Source organism: Pangasianodon hypophthalmus, chromosome 21 (assembly GCF_027358585.1).
Source record: "Pangasianodon hypophthalmus isolate fPanHyp1 chromosome 21, fPanHyp1.pri, whole genome shotgun sequence".
Classification (NCBI taxonomy): Eukaryota; Metazoa; Chordata; class Actinopteri; order Siluriformes; family Pangasiidae; genus Pangasianodon; species Pangasianodon hypophthalmus.
The window spans coordinates 20,421,561-20,438,969 of NC_069730.1; the positions used below are offsets into that span (position 1 = coordinate 20,421,561).

At 40.3% G+C, this 17,409-nt stretch overlaps 2 protein-coding genes and 1 non-coding gene across 10 annotated transcripts in view; all 3 read right to left on the minus strand.

The window, feature by feature from the left end:
* Nucleotides 1-7,750, minus strand: part of fam131aa (family with sequence similarity 131 member Aa) — a 15,724-nt gene extending 7,974 nt beyond the window's left edge. The window contains exon 1 of the mRNA XM_026946341.3: nucleotides 7,346-7,750. Coding sequence (XP_026802142.2) covers nucleotides 7,346-7,390 — 45 coding nt within the window. The 5' untranslated portion in view covers nucleotides 7,391-7,750. The remainder of the gene's footprint in view (nucleotides 1-7,345) is intronic.
* Nucleotides 7,751-9,297: 1,547 nt separating this feature from the next.
* The window catches only part of eif4g1a (eukaryotic translation initiation factor 4 gamma, 1a), a 34,118-nt gene continuing 26,006 nt past the window's right edge, over nucleotides 9,298-17,409 (minus strand). For all 8 annotated transcript variants that reach the window (XM_053227470.1, XM_053227468.1, XM_053227467.1 and 5 more), the window contains 10 exons: nucleotides 16,780-17,021; nucleotides 15,989-16,110; nucleotides 15,067-15,239; nucleotides 14,296-14,421; nucleotides 13,563-13,644; nucleotides 12,774-12,872; nucleotides 12,029-12,163; nucleotides 11,725-11,806; nucleotides 11,495-11,635; nucleotides 9,298-10,797 (listed from right to left, as the gene is read on the minus strand). In XM_053227470.1, the coding sequence (XP_053083445.1) occupies nucleotides 10,616-10,797; nucleotides 11,495-11,635; nucleotides 11,725-11,806; nucleotides 12,029-12,163; nucleotides 12,774-12,872; nucleotides 13,563-13,644; nucleotides 14,296-14,421; nucleotides 15,067-15,239; nucleotides 15,989-16,110; nucleotides 16,780-17,021 (1,384 nt within the window). In that variant the 3' untranslated portion in view covers nucleotides 9,298-10,615. The remainder of the gene's footprint in view (nucleotides 10,798-11,494; nucleotides 11,636-11,724; nucleotides 11,807-12,028; nucleotides 12,164-12,773; nucleotides 12,873-13,562; nucleotides 13,645-14,295; nucleotides 14,422-15,066; nucleotides 15,240-15,988; nucleotides 16,111-16,779; nucleotides 17,022-17,409) is intronic.
* Nucleotides 17,139-17,215, minus strand: LOC113546475 (small nucleolar RNA SNORD66). Its single transcript, XR_003404720.3, has one exon. It is a non-coding gene; the product is annotated as a small nucleolar RNA SNORD66 (small nucleolar RNA).

Genomic DNA, 17,409 nt, shown 5'->3' on the forward strand with positions numbered 1-17,409 from the left:
AGAGGCTGTGTGTGTGTAGAGGCTGTGTGTGTGTGTGTGTCAAGGCTATGTGTTGAGGTGTCGAGGATGTGTGTAGAGGCTGTGTGTGTCGAGGCTGCATGTGTGTGTGTGTGTGTGTGTGTGTGTGTGTGTGTGTGTAGAGGCTGTGTTAACTCCGACACACACCTGAACTCTGACTTTAAGATCTGCACCAGACGCTAAATCCTTTAATAAGCCGCGTGGCCGTGTGCTCGCGCTGATAAAGCTGCGTGAGGAGCGAGGCACGTTCCTCCACCGTTTAACCCTTTCTAGCAGACGGAATGGAAATCAACTTATCAGACATTTTCAATCAGTTTAAACAAATGAATTCTTTTATCTCCGCAAGTCTGTTATAAGATTAGTCAGGACACTGTTGGGTTTCTGTATGTAGAGTATCATGACTCTGTGTTTAGAGGCTGGTGAGCAGGGTGATGGGAAAGAGATGGAGATTGAGCCCTCTGCTGGGGAAACAATTCACACCTCTCCACAATAACACAGGTACTGAGATAAACCGCACAGCACAGCTAAAGCGTTTCTGTTAGTAAAACACCGTATACAACTGCCACAATACAATTCTAACATTTAAACCTAGTAGGCTAGGTAAAAAAAATACTTACGAAAAACCGCACATTCTTAAAGCCCTGAGTGTCTACTTTCATATGAGCCATTAAAACAAAACTATTCAAAAATCATCCTGTTTCTGAAATTACTGACGTTCTTTTATTTCCACTCCGACGTAGTTACGTTTTTTTTTTTATTATCTCCATGTCCATCAGGAATGTTTATATTTATGAGTTCTGGATTGTGATTGGTTTTCCATAACAGCAGCTCTGACAGTAGCGTAGCTGCAAATCAGGAGTTTACGCTTCATTGCGGTTTCTCGGTAACATGCGTAACAAGCTACTACTGTTTATAGCTGCTATAACGTGAGTGACAACAGGAACTCACTCGTTTCATGGACATTCCACACATGAAATATGACTACAAATGGATAAAAAGTAAGACATGTTGTTCTTGAATAAATGAAAAGTTGTGATTGTTGGTAAATCGCTGTGGCATAAGCGGAATAAAACACTTGGGGACGTGCTGTTAGAGGAAAATCAGCAGCACACTCAGTTGTTCAATCCTTACAAAAATCACATTCTTCTTTAACACAATACAATTTATTTTTATTTTCCAAAGTGATTGGAAATCTGAAACGTGCTCTTTGTATCCAAGACATTTTAAATATATATATATATATATATATATAAACACCAGACTTTTGCACAGTGCTTTATAAAGATTATATACTAGAATATATACCGTATAAAGTTTAAACCATACGGAGTGTTCTTAAATTAACAGAATTGATGGACAAAATTTCATAAAAACTTTTCATCCACATAATATTCATATTTTTATAGCCTTAATTTAATGAACATTACTCATCTTTTCGTCATGCTAGGTTGCAAGTCTGACTCGGATCATATTAAATAATAATAATAATAATAATAATAATACAGTTACACTTTTGCAAGATGTGAAGATTTCTAGAACAAGTCAACAAATCAGTGAGATCTGGACTTAAAAAAAGATCTAAGACTATTAAATATGTATAAACAGCTAAATAAAACTGATTTTATTTTATTTTTTGCTCTTCAGAGCTAAAAGCGTTGTAAAGCCCCAGCGAGGAAGTTTATCTGCTGCTTTAATTCAGCGCTGCTCAGGCATTTCACCCAAATCACTGAGATTTCTATTTCATTTGTGTCACTGGTTAGATGTGATTTATTATTTGGCCTAAATCGCAGCGCGTGGTCGTTCTGCCCCAACTGGGATAAAAGCCTCTTCGTATCGGGGTCTGCTAATATTATCCGAGACGGACGTGGACATCGTTTGAACGTTATTTGTAGCGTATTTAGGACGACCGTCGAGGGACGACTGAATGCCCCAATCAGGCCGATACGGACGCTGGGAAGACGACAGACGTTAAAAAAAGACCCTGAGAACCTTAGTCTCTAGATTTTATATCTATAGAGCTGTAAAAATCTCAGATTAATCTACTCTTCATATCAGTTCTCAGATTCAATTTCACTCTGATGGAAATTCAATTCAATTCAATTTTATTTCTAAGGCACTTGAGACAGAGCAGCTTTACAGAAATAAATACATTCAGGATGCGAATTGTAAATGGAGCTCAAAAGTATTTTACAAACACCAGCCGTCTTTAACGAACACCTTTACGTTACGTTTAAAACGTCTCTCAACCTCATTTCTGGAAAACACACACGTGATTTCAGATTAGGATCAGATTAGGATTTTATTACGCAAAGTGATCGAGTGAAAAAAAGGTTCTTTTACGGGTCTTTGGATAATCCGGTGTTATCGTACTAAAACTCTTTCTACTCAGAAACCTTCAAAATCCTTCAGCTTTTGGTGATTTTCTTCTTCATACCTAAAACATCATTTACAGTTGAGCTCCTGGTTCTTGATACACACTTCAAGGGTTCTGGAAGGTTCTTGAAGAGTTCATTAAAGGTTCCTAGCCTCCTGAAAGGGTTCTCCTTGAATACGCATGTGATCTGTGTGATCTGTGTTGAAACACAGGTGAGTAACGTTTTATTTATTTTGCAGCGTTTTTCTACACAATCTCCATTTCGTTCAGTGCGAGTGGTCCAGCGCTCAGCGAGCTTCCGGATTCCTCTAGAAAAGAAAAATCCTAAAAATCACTAATTTACGTCATATTTTTGTGATTTTCATTTGACTCACAATCGAATTTTGGTTTGTTTGTGTTGTTTCACTTTTAGCAAAATTTAAACCGAGGCATTTCAGTAAGATCAGAGTGAATGATGATGGTGCTGTTCTCCGTACGGTTCCTGATTGGAGATAAACTTTTATTTCTGTCATTTGAGTGGAAATCTGTAGCTAATTTCTCCACGTATGAAGTTTAATTTTTACTGACAAAGACAAAGAAGAACTTTCAAGGGTCATTATTTTCTTCTTAATAATTTACCAAGAACCTGGAAGGAGTTTAACATCATAACAATGGCTCTTTAAGGGTTTCAGCTTCCTAAACAAACAAACAAACAAACAAATAAATAAATAAAAAGTAAAAATAAAACTTGGAACCATTTTGGGTTCTACAGAGAATCTTGAAGTGTTCTCCTACTGGAACAACTGAAGAACTTTTAAGGGTAGTGATGAAATCTCAACAATATGTGCAAAAGTTTGTTTGTTTTTTATATATATGTGTGTGTGTGTGTGTGTATATACACACTCACTATATGTGTGTGTATATGTGTGTGTATATACACACACATATAGTGAGGTCCAAAAGTCTGAGATCGCTGGTGAAAATACTTGTATTTTGCTTCTTTTATAATTTAATGTAATTATTTATGGTTACAGATTATATTACAGACAGCAGCTTGAGTGAAAAGTAGAATCTCTGAAATATTTACATGAATTTCAGAGTTTCTTAGCACGCGGTTTGTCGTCTTTTCGCTTTAATCATGGACTCCAGACGGTTCTGTAAAAACCTGACGATCCATTTCAGATCAGATCCATCGGCGTGTCGTCTGATCTCACGCTTCAGAAGAAGAGATTAGACATGAGGAAAATCTGATCTTCTGTATGAAACAGGTAACCTGCTCAACATCACACACACCTGTGCTTCTGTTTACACACGGAGCCAGAAACAGCGCAGAATCCTGAATATTAAATATTTAATTTAATATTCAGTAATTTAATTACAGTAAATGTTGAACATTTACTGTATTTATTTTAAATATTTCAAAATAATAAAAAACCTTTTGTTTATTTCAGTAACTGTTTTTTTTTTTTTAATTTTAAATAAAAAAAATAATCCCAGATTTTCAGTGTGGTTTCAGACTTTTGGACACACACACACACACACACACACACACACACACACAAATACACACACACACAAATACACACACACACATACACACACACACACACAAATACACACACACAAATACACACACACACAGAGTAAATCACTATGTGTGAAATCGTCACGTGAACATTTTCTGCAGCGCGCGGAAAATTAAAACCGCATTTCCGGTCATCATCATCATCATCATCTGCACGCACGTGACGCCGCGGGGATTCACCTGGAGTATAAGGTGAGATGATGTGCTGTGACCGGGGGGGATTATTAAAGACGAAGCGCGCGCGGCGTTAAACGCGTCTGCTGGCGAAAAACAAAACAAAACAAACAAACAAACAAACAAACAAACAAAAAACACGAGACGGCTTTGGGATTCAAATGAGGCTGAAATCGGGCGCGCGCCGCCACCTGAGCTCGGCTCGCGATGCAATTAGCGTCGCTATGGCAACAGGTGAGAAGCTGAAACAGCTGGTCCTGCTGCAAAACACGTCATTAACCTCCGTTTAGCGCGCGCAACGGAGCGCGGAGCAACAGCGCGCGTGCACACGCGACATCCGGCGCTGCTTTAATAATTAAAAACAACAACATCCGGGTCTCAGAAAGGAAACAGGTAACGATGCTAATGAAAATAATTCATATTAATATTTACACATGGAACTCTACATACAGCACTGTGCAAAAGTATTAGCACCCTATTGTTTTGTGTGTATATATATATATAAAAATCCTTAAAGAGTGAATTCAGGTGAAAGGTAGCAATTATTTTCTGACTTGGTAAGTGAAAGTGAAATGTTACGTCACTGAGCCCTTACAGTGGAACCGCTGGATAGAAATAACATGAATTATGAGATCTGACGTCATACAAAAGGGCGTGGTCAGCATCAAACCCCGGAAGTTGAGTTAAGAAAACTGTCAGGATTAATATATTCCACCTGTGTGTGTGTGTGTGTATGTGTGTGTGTGTGTGTGTGTGTGTGTGTGTGTATGTGTGTGTGTGTGTGTGTGTGTGTGTGTACAGGGTTGTTCTGGGGAAAAAAGCTGCCACTCGTCTGTTTTAGTTTAAATGTAGATTGTAGAAAAGTTTACATGAACACTTCTTCCTCGTATAGAATATTCATTCTGCATAAATGATTTATAATTTTTGTTATTATTTGTAATGTTTGTTGTGTAAATAATGTAGTGAACAAAACCATGAACATCTCACTTCTATAATTTAACAATAACTAGATAAAATAAATGACGTGTTAAAGCTGCGAGCTTTACTGACTTTATTTCCACAAAGCATCATTTTCAGAATTGTCACTGTGAACTAATAAAGTACATCCTTTCGTTTATTTTATTTACGTTATTGTAAATGATTAGAACGGACATGTTGATTATTTTGTACATTATAAACTGTTTGCATAAAAATGGCTCGTTTTAATTCATCAGATTTATGCAGAAGGAACGTTCGGTTGTAGGAAAGAGGGAAATAAAAGATATTAATCTATGATAAAGTGTTGATGTAAACTTTTCTAGTGTCAACATCAGAGCTAAAAGAGATGAGCGTCAGATTCACACACTTTCATTTTACTAACTGCAGTACAGTTGTAGAAACTCACTAAATAGTAAATTTACACCCATAAATAAAGACTTTTCTTAATAATATTAATGACAATTTGAGTGAAAATGATTTCTAAAGGTGGAAAGTTCAGAATTAAAAAAAATCATTGGTGTAATTATTACTGTGCATAAATATTTTGCCTGATTTTTTAAAAAATAATTTGTGTCTTAAAATAAAATTGTACTTTCAGGTTTCATGATTTTTTTTCTGTCTTTTTTTCCTTACAGTGAAAAGGATCCCTGACTGTAAAAGGTTCGAGAACCCTGACCTGGAACTCGGAACAATCAGCTGATTTCCAGATAAAACCTCTGATTCCTCTCTATAAACTGTACTTCATTCTTTTTGAAGCCATTTTTATTTTACACATTGTACTTTTTTTTTGGTTCTTCAAGGCTTCACTGGATTTCCTAATGAACGGTTCTCCGAACTGGAACCCTTCCTGCCAGGGGAACACGATTACAGGGTTCTTTAAATAACATGAAATCTTTTTATTTTTATTTTTCAGGATCTCAGAACGACACTGTTTGAAAAATTTGGAAGACTTTAAACGGTTTGTGGTTGTCTCACTGGGAGAACCCTTAAAGGAGGTTCTGTGTGTGTTTCACTATCAAAGTTTTCCCTTTCAGTAGAACTCTTTTAGGAAGAGAAGAACCCTTAATTATCCAGTGAACTATCCAAGAACCCTTTTATCTAAGAGTGTACAAGTACCAAGAGCTAAATGTTAAACACCTGACAGGTTCTAGGTTCTGTTAGGAAGAAAATAATGAGTTCGGGGTTTGTACTGCACCCTGGCCCAGTTCTCTCTCTCTCTCTAACACACACACACACACACACACACACACACACACACTGGATAATTAAGGGTTCTTTACTTCCCAAAAAAAAAGGGGGATCTACTTTTGGAGCAAGATGTATTAATGTGGTACCAAACCTCCAAATTATTGCTCATTATTTTCTTCTTCATGTCTTGAACCTGTCAGGAGTTTAATATTTAGGTTCTTGGTACACTTGGCACACTGTTAGGAAAAAGGGTTCTTTAAGGGTTCTTTGGATAATTGAGTTTTTCTTAGGTTCTAGAAATGCGGCTGTAGTTGGAAATCTTTCTGATAGAAACACACTTTGGTAATGATCTACACAGAACCTTTCCCCAGAGGAACAACTGGAGAACAACTGGAGAACCCCTAAGGGTTGTACATTTAAGAGTGCACTGTATATCTAATATAGAATCATACACAGTACACTGGTGTTTAGATGGACAATGTTCTGTTCCTTGAATAAGGGTTCTAGCTTTCTGAAGCTGGAGAACCTTCTCCATCAGGGGAAATTCTGCGAACACCATTTTATAAGCTGAGTTTTGTTGTTGTTGTTGTTGTTGTTGTTGTTAGTGGTATTAGTAATGGTGTAGGGTATAGTGGAACTGTACTAGATACAGCTATGGAAGTCAAAATCATGACTCTTATAATGAGAAGTGCTGCTGATGTTGTGGTTAGAACCCTACAGCATCGCGGATTGAGACACAGCCGCATGTTGGTATCCAGGCAACAAGGCGGCTGCTGTCGCATCTCCTCTCTGATCTAATGGCGTACAAACTGCGCCTTCAGGAAAACAGATATACACACACACACACACACACACACACGCACATGTATAATGCTAATAATAATGATAATAATGCTGATAAAGAGTAAGCACATCACAGCTGTGGCAGGGGCGCGGATTCATCCACAACCGGGGACATGATGATGATGAAGCACTGTGCACGAGACATAAATAAGAGGGAGGAGGAGAAGAAAATGAAATAAACAGAAAGATGGAAGGCGAACACGTACCTTTAAACTGAGCTGGGGTAAAGCGGTCAGGAGCATCGCACACATCAGTCACACAGCTCCAGCACCACGCTTAATCCTCATCCACGTCCAGACGCGCGCGACACCCGGCTGTGCACGAGGCATTAATAACGCCTTTGTGCTCGATTAAGCCTCAGGAAGAGAGCAGAAAGGCTTCATGTCTCCTCTGTGAGTGCTATTAACGCGTCACTGTTCACAGCCACCTGTTCCTTAAAGACACAACACTCTGATTCCGACTCCTGCACCAGCACCTTTAACCCTTTACACACCACCAACCACATCCTGTGCACTCATCTAATCTAACACCTGACCATCACAGCCATGCGTGTGTGCTTCTTCCTCTAAACTCTTACCACAAAGTTTTCTACACAATCATATAGAATGTCTCTGTGTGCTGTAGCTTTACAGTTTCCCTTCACTGGAACTCAGAGACTCAAACCTGTTCCAGCATGACAATGCCCCTGTGCACAAAGCGAGCTCCATGAAGACATGGTGTGTGAAGGTTGGAGTGGAAGAACTCGAGTGTCCTGCACAGAGCCCTGACCTCAACCCCACTGAACACCTTTGGGATGAACTGGAACACCGACTGAACCCCAGACCTCCTCGACATCCCAACATCAGCGCCTGACCTCACTAATGCTCTTGTAGCTGAATGAACACAAATCCCCACAGCCACGCTCCAACATCTAGTGGAAAGACTTCGCAGAAGAGTGGAGCTCATTATAACACACAGGGAATAAATCTGGCATGAGATGTTCAAAAGGTACATATGGCTGTGATGGTCAGGGGTGCACAAACTTTTGGCCATATAGTGTTTCTAAGTCACTTACCTTAGAGAGTTCACGGTTTGTCTGTAGAATGAAATCTAATAGTTATAGCATTTTGAACGCAGGTTCTCGCTCACACTCAGGTATGAATCAGGGTCAAGGTGGATCCCGAGTTTATCCCAGGAACGCCGGGCATCAGGTGGGAATACACCAGAGAGTCACATGACCGACGCAACTGTCAATCATTCCAGATTTAAATGTCGATCAGAGTTCCTACGCTACCGGAACTGGAACTCGCACTTATTACTAGACTTCTGAACACAAACGTTTATCGTTATCAGGACGTTTGTGTGTGTGTGTGTGTGTGTGTGTGTGCAGGTTTTTTTTTTTTTTTTTTTTTATTTGCAGTTATCAGTATATTTTAAACATTTGCATGCACTCAGTTATTTGTTGTTTTCAGTTTGTTAATCAAATATGCCACGCCCTTGTGTTAATGATGTCACTACACACGACACAATTCTGACATTAACGCTGTTTTTTTTTTTTGAGGTACGTTGCTCAGTAATACGCTAAATAATACAGGAACCCAAACTCAGGACACAAACTAAATGATCATGTGACACTGTCGAGTGGTGATGGGCGTGTCTCTGATGGGCGTGTCGTTTGACGCTGGATTTCTATTGGCTCGCACGTTCATGAAGTTCATCTAAAGGGTTACGAAGTTAATCTGTTGATAACTTTACAGAAGCACATCTTTCACTTCCTGTGTCCTTTTAGTGAAAAATCAGTAAACACACACGTGTGATTGGGTCCAAATGCATTCTAACGTGAAAAATAAAATACCTAAAAATACTAAAATTGAACTTTTATATCTAATTAGTTTATACTACATTGTGATGTTCACATGTAGATTCACTTTATTTCCAATTTAATGGCTGTTCCTAAGATGGTCCATGATGTAAAAATTCCTCTCGTGTAGTGAACAGGATGAGGAAATTTACCTTCTCCGGTTCAGACGCGTCTCCTCCAAAACCCGAGAAGAAATCAAAACATCACAATCTTGCATAAATGATTAATTTAAAAAAAACAAAACAAATATATATAGATTTTAAACCAGTGACAGTAAGCTTTCTAGAAACTACAGCTTTAAAGCAGACGTGCATTAGCAAGTTTATAGTCTTTTATTTTCAATGTTGTTTCTTCAGCGTTTTCCAGTTTCTGATGTGAAAGAAGCATTAAATCCTTAAATAATAAAGTAAAGCAAAAAAAAAAAAAATATTTACATTATTTTTTTTTTTCAATAAAATTGTAATCAATGGATTATTAAGCACCTCTCACCTGGAAGAAGAAGAAGAAAAAAAAACAAATCTTAAATATAGAATACAAGAGAAAACTGCCATTTCTATCTGGGAAAAATGCATGGCATTAAACGGCATTTTGCTAATTTTTAGTTTTTTTGGAAAAAAAAAAAAAAAACAAACAAAAACAAACGAAACAAACAAAAAAAAACCTTTCATACGTATATATGTACAGAACTCTCCTGAAATGTGTTTCCCACTTCGCTGCGAGTAGAAAAGGCTTTTCGGATCATTCCTGTCTGTTATTTTAGATGATTTTATTGTCTAGGCTTCAAGTTTTCTTCTTTAATGAATGATTTAAATTTTTTAAAAATGGCGCAGGCTTTGCTCAACAAGGCGGGGGAGGGGAGGCGGGGTTGTGAGGGGAAAACCCCCTGAGAGGTACAAATGCAGAAGTGCCATGTAGGCGCAGAGAGAGAGAGAGAGAGAGAGAGAGAGAGAGAGAGAGAGAGAGAGAGAGAGAGAAGGAAAGGCGGACAGAGGGATGGCTTAGAAGGAAGCATGGTGACCCTTCTCCAGCAGCTAGAAAGGGTCAAAGATCAAAGTTCATCCCCATGAATCCTGATCAACGCCTGCTCTAACAGCAAACAGGAAGGAAAAAAAAAACAACAAAAAACTCAGATCCGTCAGTAAATAATCGCATCTTCCTTCTTACATGTTAAAAATAACACCAGTCTTTTTGCGTACACACGAGAAAGAGGGGAAAAATACGTCCCTAATTAAGAGCTAGTTAAGGGCATGATCGCGCTCACGCCTCCGGAGCGTCGTATACGTCGCCGCTGCGTATAAATCTACACTGACGGGTTAATAAGAGCAGCACGGGGGGGATTCGTGTACTGTTTCCAGAAAAAAAAAAAAAATCCTCCTCATCCACTACAACCATGGCACGCAGCCATTAAACAATCATAAAAATCATCTGCGTTTCCCCCACGGAAAAAAAAACTTTATTTTTAATTTTTTTCAAAAGTGATAGAGGGGAAAAAAATAGAGAAGTGATTGTAGTCTGTGTCCATCGACTGTCTCGAGGCTTCGTGAGTTTCAAGTTCAGTTCAGTTTGTAGTCTTTTCCCTCAGCGCAGCGCAGCGTAGCGCAGTGCAGCTCCCGGACTGAAGGGGGCGCTCGTGCTTTTAGCTGTTATCCGATTCCTCCTCGGCCTCTCGGAGCCAGGTGAAGAACGCCGTGACGGATTTGAGGGCCACGCCTTTGCCCACTTGCTCGGCCGGGTCTTTGCTGGACTCCCACTTGTAGAACGCCTCCTCCTTAATCACGTCCTCGTCGTACAGCGCGTCGAAGAACATCCGCAACAGATCTGAGAGAGAGAGAGAGAGAGAGAGAGAGAGAGAGAGAGAGGGAGAGAGAGAGAGGGAGAGAGAGGAATGTTACTGTTACCATTCCACAGTTGATTATTTTCCTGTAACAGCACGTCCCCAAACCCAAGTGTTTTATTCTACTTACACCACTGCAAACCACCAACGATTACAATTTTTTATTTATTAAAAGAACATTTTACTCATTTTTATTTACATTTAATTTTGTGGAACATCCATAAAACAAGTTTTATTTCCTGTTTTCACTTACGTTATAGCAGCTATAAACAGTCGTTCCCTCACTAGCCTCTCTTTATTCTCTCTTCAATTTAATAATAATAATAAAAAAACGCAGCTCGTTACGCATGTTACAGAAAAACCGCAAAGCAGAAGCGTAAACTCCTCTGTCCTGAAGATGTCGGAAAACTTAAAGTTACAGCTTTACCTCTAACACTGGAGACTCCTTCCTTAACATGTTAAACATATTCTTACAGAACACAACACATCAACGATGACGCCTTTTTTTTTTTTTTTTTTATTAGCATCTGTCATAGGAATCCTTGTGAACGAGCTGTTACTATAGAAACGATAACGTGTTAGAGCGAGCGCATTAATATAAACCCGCGCTACTGTCAGAGCTGCTGTTCTAGAAAACTAATCAACACCTTCTGACCAATCAGAATCCGGAATTGTACTCACTGGCCGGTTGCTCCAGTCGCACCATGAGAGCCTGGAGAGCGTAGAGCGCCTGCAGCTCCTTCTGCTCGTCCACCAGGTACTTCTGCAGCAGCTTGGCCCTCTGGGTAATCTGCTCCACGTCCACCTTATACGGGTTCTCGCCTGCGATTGGCCGTGAAATATTACACAATTATTACGAGCCATGGATAATCAATTCGAAACTTAATAAAATTAAAACGGATGTCACTCACAGACAATCGCCGCTTGGCACACGGAGGTCATTATCGCTCGGACGAACGAGCTGGAGGTCATCTGCTTCTCATCAAGATTCGCCTGGAATGAATTAGAAGAAGCAATCTTCTTTTCATGTTCTGATATCGTTTAATTACTGTTTCTCCTACTGACTGTTCAAACGCCAACATCTAGCTCACTAGCATGCTAATTAGCTATCTCTGTAACACGCTAGCGTCTCAGACTCCCAAAAAAAAAAACAAAAAAAAATCAAAGGAACCTCCTTTAATTAGGATTGAATCACAGCGAGGACTCGGCGTTTACCTCCACCCAGTCGTGGATCCTCTGGTTGCTGGCCTTGTCCTGAATCAGCCGGTCGAGGCTCTTGCTCAGTTCCTCTGCGCTCAGCTCCTTCTTACTCGGCTTCTCAGACTCCTCCCCCAGCGTAAACTCCACTTTCTACAAACACAATTCACACGCGTCAGTCTGTCTGTCGAGTCCAAACCGGAGCGAAACGGAGTTTGGTTCGTTTTCATGCCGAACCAAAAACAAGAAATGTTTTCTGAGGAGTGTGTGCAGCTGAAAATTGCCCTCGTAAAGAACATAAAACGTTTCGTTGGACAGAAAAAAAGAGAAACGAAGTGCGGCTACAAATTACAAAAATCACACGAACATGGAGAACACGACTTCATTGCTAATTAAAAGAAATAATTCGATAATTCTATAAACGATGAATATAAAAGAGTTTATTTTTATTTAGTTTTCTTCAGCTCGGTGCTTTGGCTCAGACAGGCAGCTCACATCTACCGGCAAACAGAAAATAAATAAATAAATAAATAAATAATAATAATAAACAAAAAACAAAACAAAAAAAGCTGCAACCCAAAACACACAACATTTGATTCACTTCGTGCAGGTGAGTCGATTCAGAGTCGAATCGCTTTCATACTAGAGTCACGCCTCGCTCAGCGTGATTGCTGTATGTGCGCGAGAACACACACACCCACACACACCCACACACACCCACCCAAACCCACTAAGCACACGTATGTAAAAGCAAACATGGTACCTGTTCCGTCACAAACTTGTTGACGTCCTCATCCTCGGGCAGGAAGTCCTTCCAGTTGAGTCCGGCGTCAGTCCACAAGGCGCCGGCTTTTTTATGACTCTAAAGATGAAACGATGATAAAGTTATTAATATTTACACATACGTGATGTCTCACATATCACAGACAACCAGACTGAAGCACAGTTTTTATCTCCAAGCGATCAGATTACTCTAACAGCCGGCGGTCCTTCATCTAGCACTTCATCTCGACACTTTACTATCGCGCCACTTTATTACTGCCACTTTTACTTTACTGCTTCATTACTGCCACTTTACTACTTAACTACTGCTACACTTTACTACTGCCACTGCGGGATGCTTAGATATTTACTATTCAGAGCTACTATTTATTATTTATTGTGCTTGTGTTTACTCTTCTGCCTTACTTACTAGCACATGTCACTTTTACTCTGCCATTGTACATCACTGTTTTCATTTCCGTTATTACACTACAGCATCATCTCAACATCTCTGTAACTGCGTAAATGATGAATAAACCGCTCCTGACTCTTAATATATGGCTTTATTTTATACACGTGGAGAGTCAGTAGGTAAGCAGTACGAGCGCTGAGACAATCAGAGTTCATGTCGTTATTTTATTTTAAATCATAAATACTACAAAGATATTCCTTTCATATCAGTCAATAGTTGTTCAGATATAATTTCAGATATTAAACATTTAGAAATATATGCGTGTATATATATATATATATATATATATATATATATATATGAGCGAGAGAGACGTACCAGTCCTTTACAGAGCAGGTTGAGGATGTGAACCAGCAGCACAGCAGCTTTTCCTATCGGCAGCAGCGGCTTCGCCACCTCTCTACACACACACACACACACACACACACACACAGAGAGAGAGAGAGAGAGAGAGAGAGAGAGAGAGAGAGAGAGAGTGAGTCCTGATATTAGCAAATAAACAGGTGAAAAAACCCAGAGCATTATTTATTATATTCAGATATCAGAGGCGCTTATCTGCGCCATGTTTTCACTCAAGGCTGATTTATACTTGCTGTTAATTACGCGTACGCAAGATGGCGCCGTGCGTATCCTGTTGGTGCGTCGCTTGTACATGTCCTAAGAAATTAACGCGATATATTCGGGTGGTGCAATACGAACACCAACGTAAACAGTGGAGGCATTCTAGCACCATGTGACCGTGTCCCCAACGGAATAAACAAACTAACGTCGCGCATCAAATCGCAATACTTACGTACTATTCTAAACCGTTACTGAGTCTTATTACTGTCAGTGTTTGAATTTTAAAAACCACTTAGACTGACTGAAAGATGGTTTGAGTACCAGGCTTCTGGATTAGTAAATATTTTTGAATGGACAGTGAACATGACAACAATCACGACGACGGCAGAAAGCTTTAAAGATGTTTTGTTAAAGATGTTGGAAACTAGACGGACATTTGGATGGAGAAAGTTTTACTGCTCGATAAATGGTGCTAAAGTACGCAGCTCACCTGAAGAGCGGCCCCATGGGGATTCCTCCATCCTGCAGCATGGGTGTGATGATTTCCGCCAGATACAGCCAGATGTGAGGAATGTCGATGGCCATGTCATCGGCCACCTCCAGAATCTCCCGAAGCCTGACCACACACACACACACACACACACAGGATTTTATAGAGGGTGCAAAGAGTCCATATGCGTACCTGTACTACTGATTTTTTTTCTCCTTCACATTTTTGTTTCTAAATAAATAAATAAATGTTTGTCTCTCAAAAGAAAAACAACTTGAACTAAACAGTATGAATTTCTGCGTCAAATTTTTGCATCCCAAAAGGAGAATAAAAATCCGAACACTTTCTTTTTTAAAAAATAACCTAAAATAAAGCGCTTTTCTGTTTCGTCTTTAAAATAAGGATCTATAGAATAAACAGGTAATACACACATTTTTAAAAAGCTACGTTTTACTCTGTGCACTTGTGCGTAAACACTCGAGCGTAGTTTAACGAGCGTTAATGAGGTGGGATTAATACACAGTGATTAATCAATATGCTGGCTATAATTAACTCGTCAGCGAGTCACCGAGTTCAGGATCTGCGCTCTGAATGAAGTGGAGCATAAATCTGAACAGGAAGGAAGTCATTTTTAAGGCTCAGGTGCGTGCTGCTCAGCAGAATCGCTTTATAGCCCGATTCTCTGAACTCTCGCTCACGAGGCGGTGACGCGTCTGAGCCTTAAAGACGTCCGTGTGATCTGCTTTTTTTGTGTGTTTGAGGAACTCTCACCCTTTGTAGTACTGCTCAGGAGGTAAAATGGCGGCGCTGATCAGTTTGTGCAGCAGAAGGCCCATGTGCTCGCGGGCGATGGTGCTGCGCTCGAGCGTCGACTCCACGGCGTTACGCACGAACACGAAGAGCACAGACGCGCTGTTCAGCTCCTGTACACACTGCACTGCCTCCTACAGGATACATGGAGAGAGAGAGAGAGAGAGAGAGAGAGGGAGAGAGAGAGAGAGAGAGAGCAAGCAAGAGAGAGAGAGAAGAGAGCACGAACAAGAGATGGAGAGAGAGCAAGAAGAGAGAGCGATTGAGAAAGAGAGGGAGGGAGGGAGGGAGAGAGAGAGAGAGAGAGAGAGAGAGAGAAGAAGAGAGAGCGAGAAAGAGAGAGAGTGAGCAAAACAGAGACACAGCAAGAAGAGAGAGCGATTGAGTGAGAGAGAGAGAGAAGAAGAAAAGAGAGCGAGAGAGAGCGAGAGAAGAAAAGAGAGCGAGACAGAGAGCAAAAAGAGAGCGAGACAGAGAGCGAGAGAGAGATAGAGAGAGCGAGAGAGAGCGCAAAAAGAGAGCGAGAGAGAGAGAGAGAGAGCGAGAGAGCAAAAAGAGAGCAAGAGAGAGCAAAGAGAGAGAGACAGAGAGAGCGCAAAAAGAGAGCGAGAGAGAGAGCGCGAGCGAGAGAGTGAGAGAGAGAGCAAACAAAAAGAGAGCGAGAGCGAGAGAGAGAGAGAGAGCGCGTGAGTGAGAGATAGAGAACAAAGAGAGAGAGAGAGAGAGAGAGAGAGCGCGTGAGTGAGAGATAGAGAACAAAGAGAGAGAGAGAGAGAGAGAGCGAGCGAGAGATAGCGAGAGAGAGAGAGAGAAGAGAGTTAGAACTTATCCCACTTCTGGGTTTAAGACGAGTGCTGTATAGAGTTCAGGTTGCGCTATAAACCTTCAGGTCGTTGATGTGCAGGTATTCCTCCACGATGGCGGTGGATTTCTTCTCCACCTCCTCCTCGCTCAGGGCGGGTTTACTCGGAGCGGGCGTCGGCGCCGGCGCCGTCTCACGCTTCACTGATAAACACGATATAACGCGTCATTATGCATGCAGTCTTTCGTTTTTAAAAACTGGTCTGTTGCATTTATTTTATCTTTAAGAGTGACCAAAATATTCATTAATTTATTATAATACTAATAAGTTAATAACTAATGATACAGAGCAACTAAAGAAATTTTATTTATATCAATTTTTAATTATTTTCTAAAATGTATTCAAATCTAACATTTTAATTATCTAGTAAATTTATTCCCCATCAAAAACAATTTTATAATATTTTTTACTTAAAATGAATTAAAATCTAATTTTTTTTTTACAAATAAATATTCTACAGAATTTCTATAATTACAACTATGTATTAATTATCACTGATTAAATACTACTACATTTAAGATTAATTAAGATTTTAATAACGCTAATGATAAGTATTTGTCAGTTTTAGCAACAGGTCACATGTGCAGCAGACGCCACCATGTGGTTGAAAGAAGGAACTGCAGTCCACAGAAATAATGCTAAATAATATTTTACCAGGAATAAACTAACACTTTTCAGACTCAGAATCAAAATAAAAGTTTGGATTAAATTACTGAGAGTAATTATAAAATTATAGAGAGTAATCCTGATAGAAATGCTAATCTATAACATTTATGATGAACAGTATCGGGTGTGTAAATGCCCGTCGTTACCCGCTGTCTCGCGGCTGGCGGTTCGGTCTCGGCTCCCGCGCTCCCTCTCGTCCGTCATGCTGGAGACCCGGCGCACGTCTCCGCCTCGAGACCGGTCCTCGCTCTCCCTGCTGAAGCTGCGTTTAGTGACGGCGACACGCGTCCTGTCCAGCCCTCGGTCTCGGTCCTCGCGGCTGTCCCGGCGGTCCAAGCGATCGAAGCGGTCCCGGTCTCGCTCGCTGCGCTCTCGACTCGAGCTGCTCCTGCACGGACCAGAACAACACAAACTGCTCAAGTCAGTCACAGAACAGAAGCTAGAACACGCTACTGCACGTCAAAAAGTAAACTGTAAATATTAATGTAACAGATGCGACTCGTTGCTCCTCAGTTCCTCAGTTCCATCAGGGTTTAATCAGTGGCCCAGACACGTGGCACAAAACTGAGATCATCATCAGAGCAGAACCTCAAACACAAACCACAAGAAAACGAAACGAAATAGAAATTCAAATGTTTTTTTTTTCTTCCAGAGCACGATAAGGGCGCACTTCAGCGAGCAGAGCTTTGGGTTTATTCCACAGAATATGATTGGATGGAGAAAAAAAATTAAAATGGAGTCAGATCTCGATGGTAAGCCTCAGCTGATGATGAAAG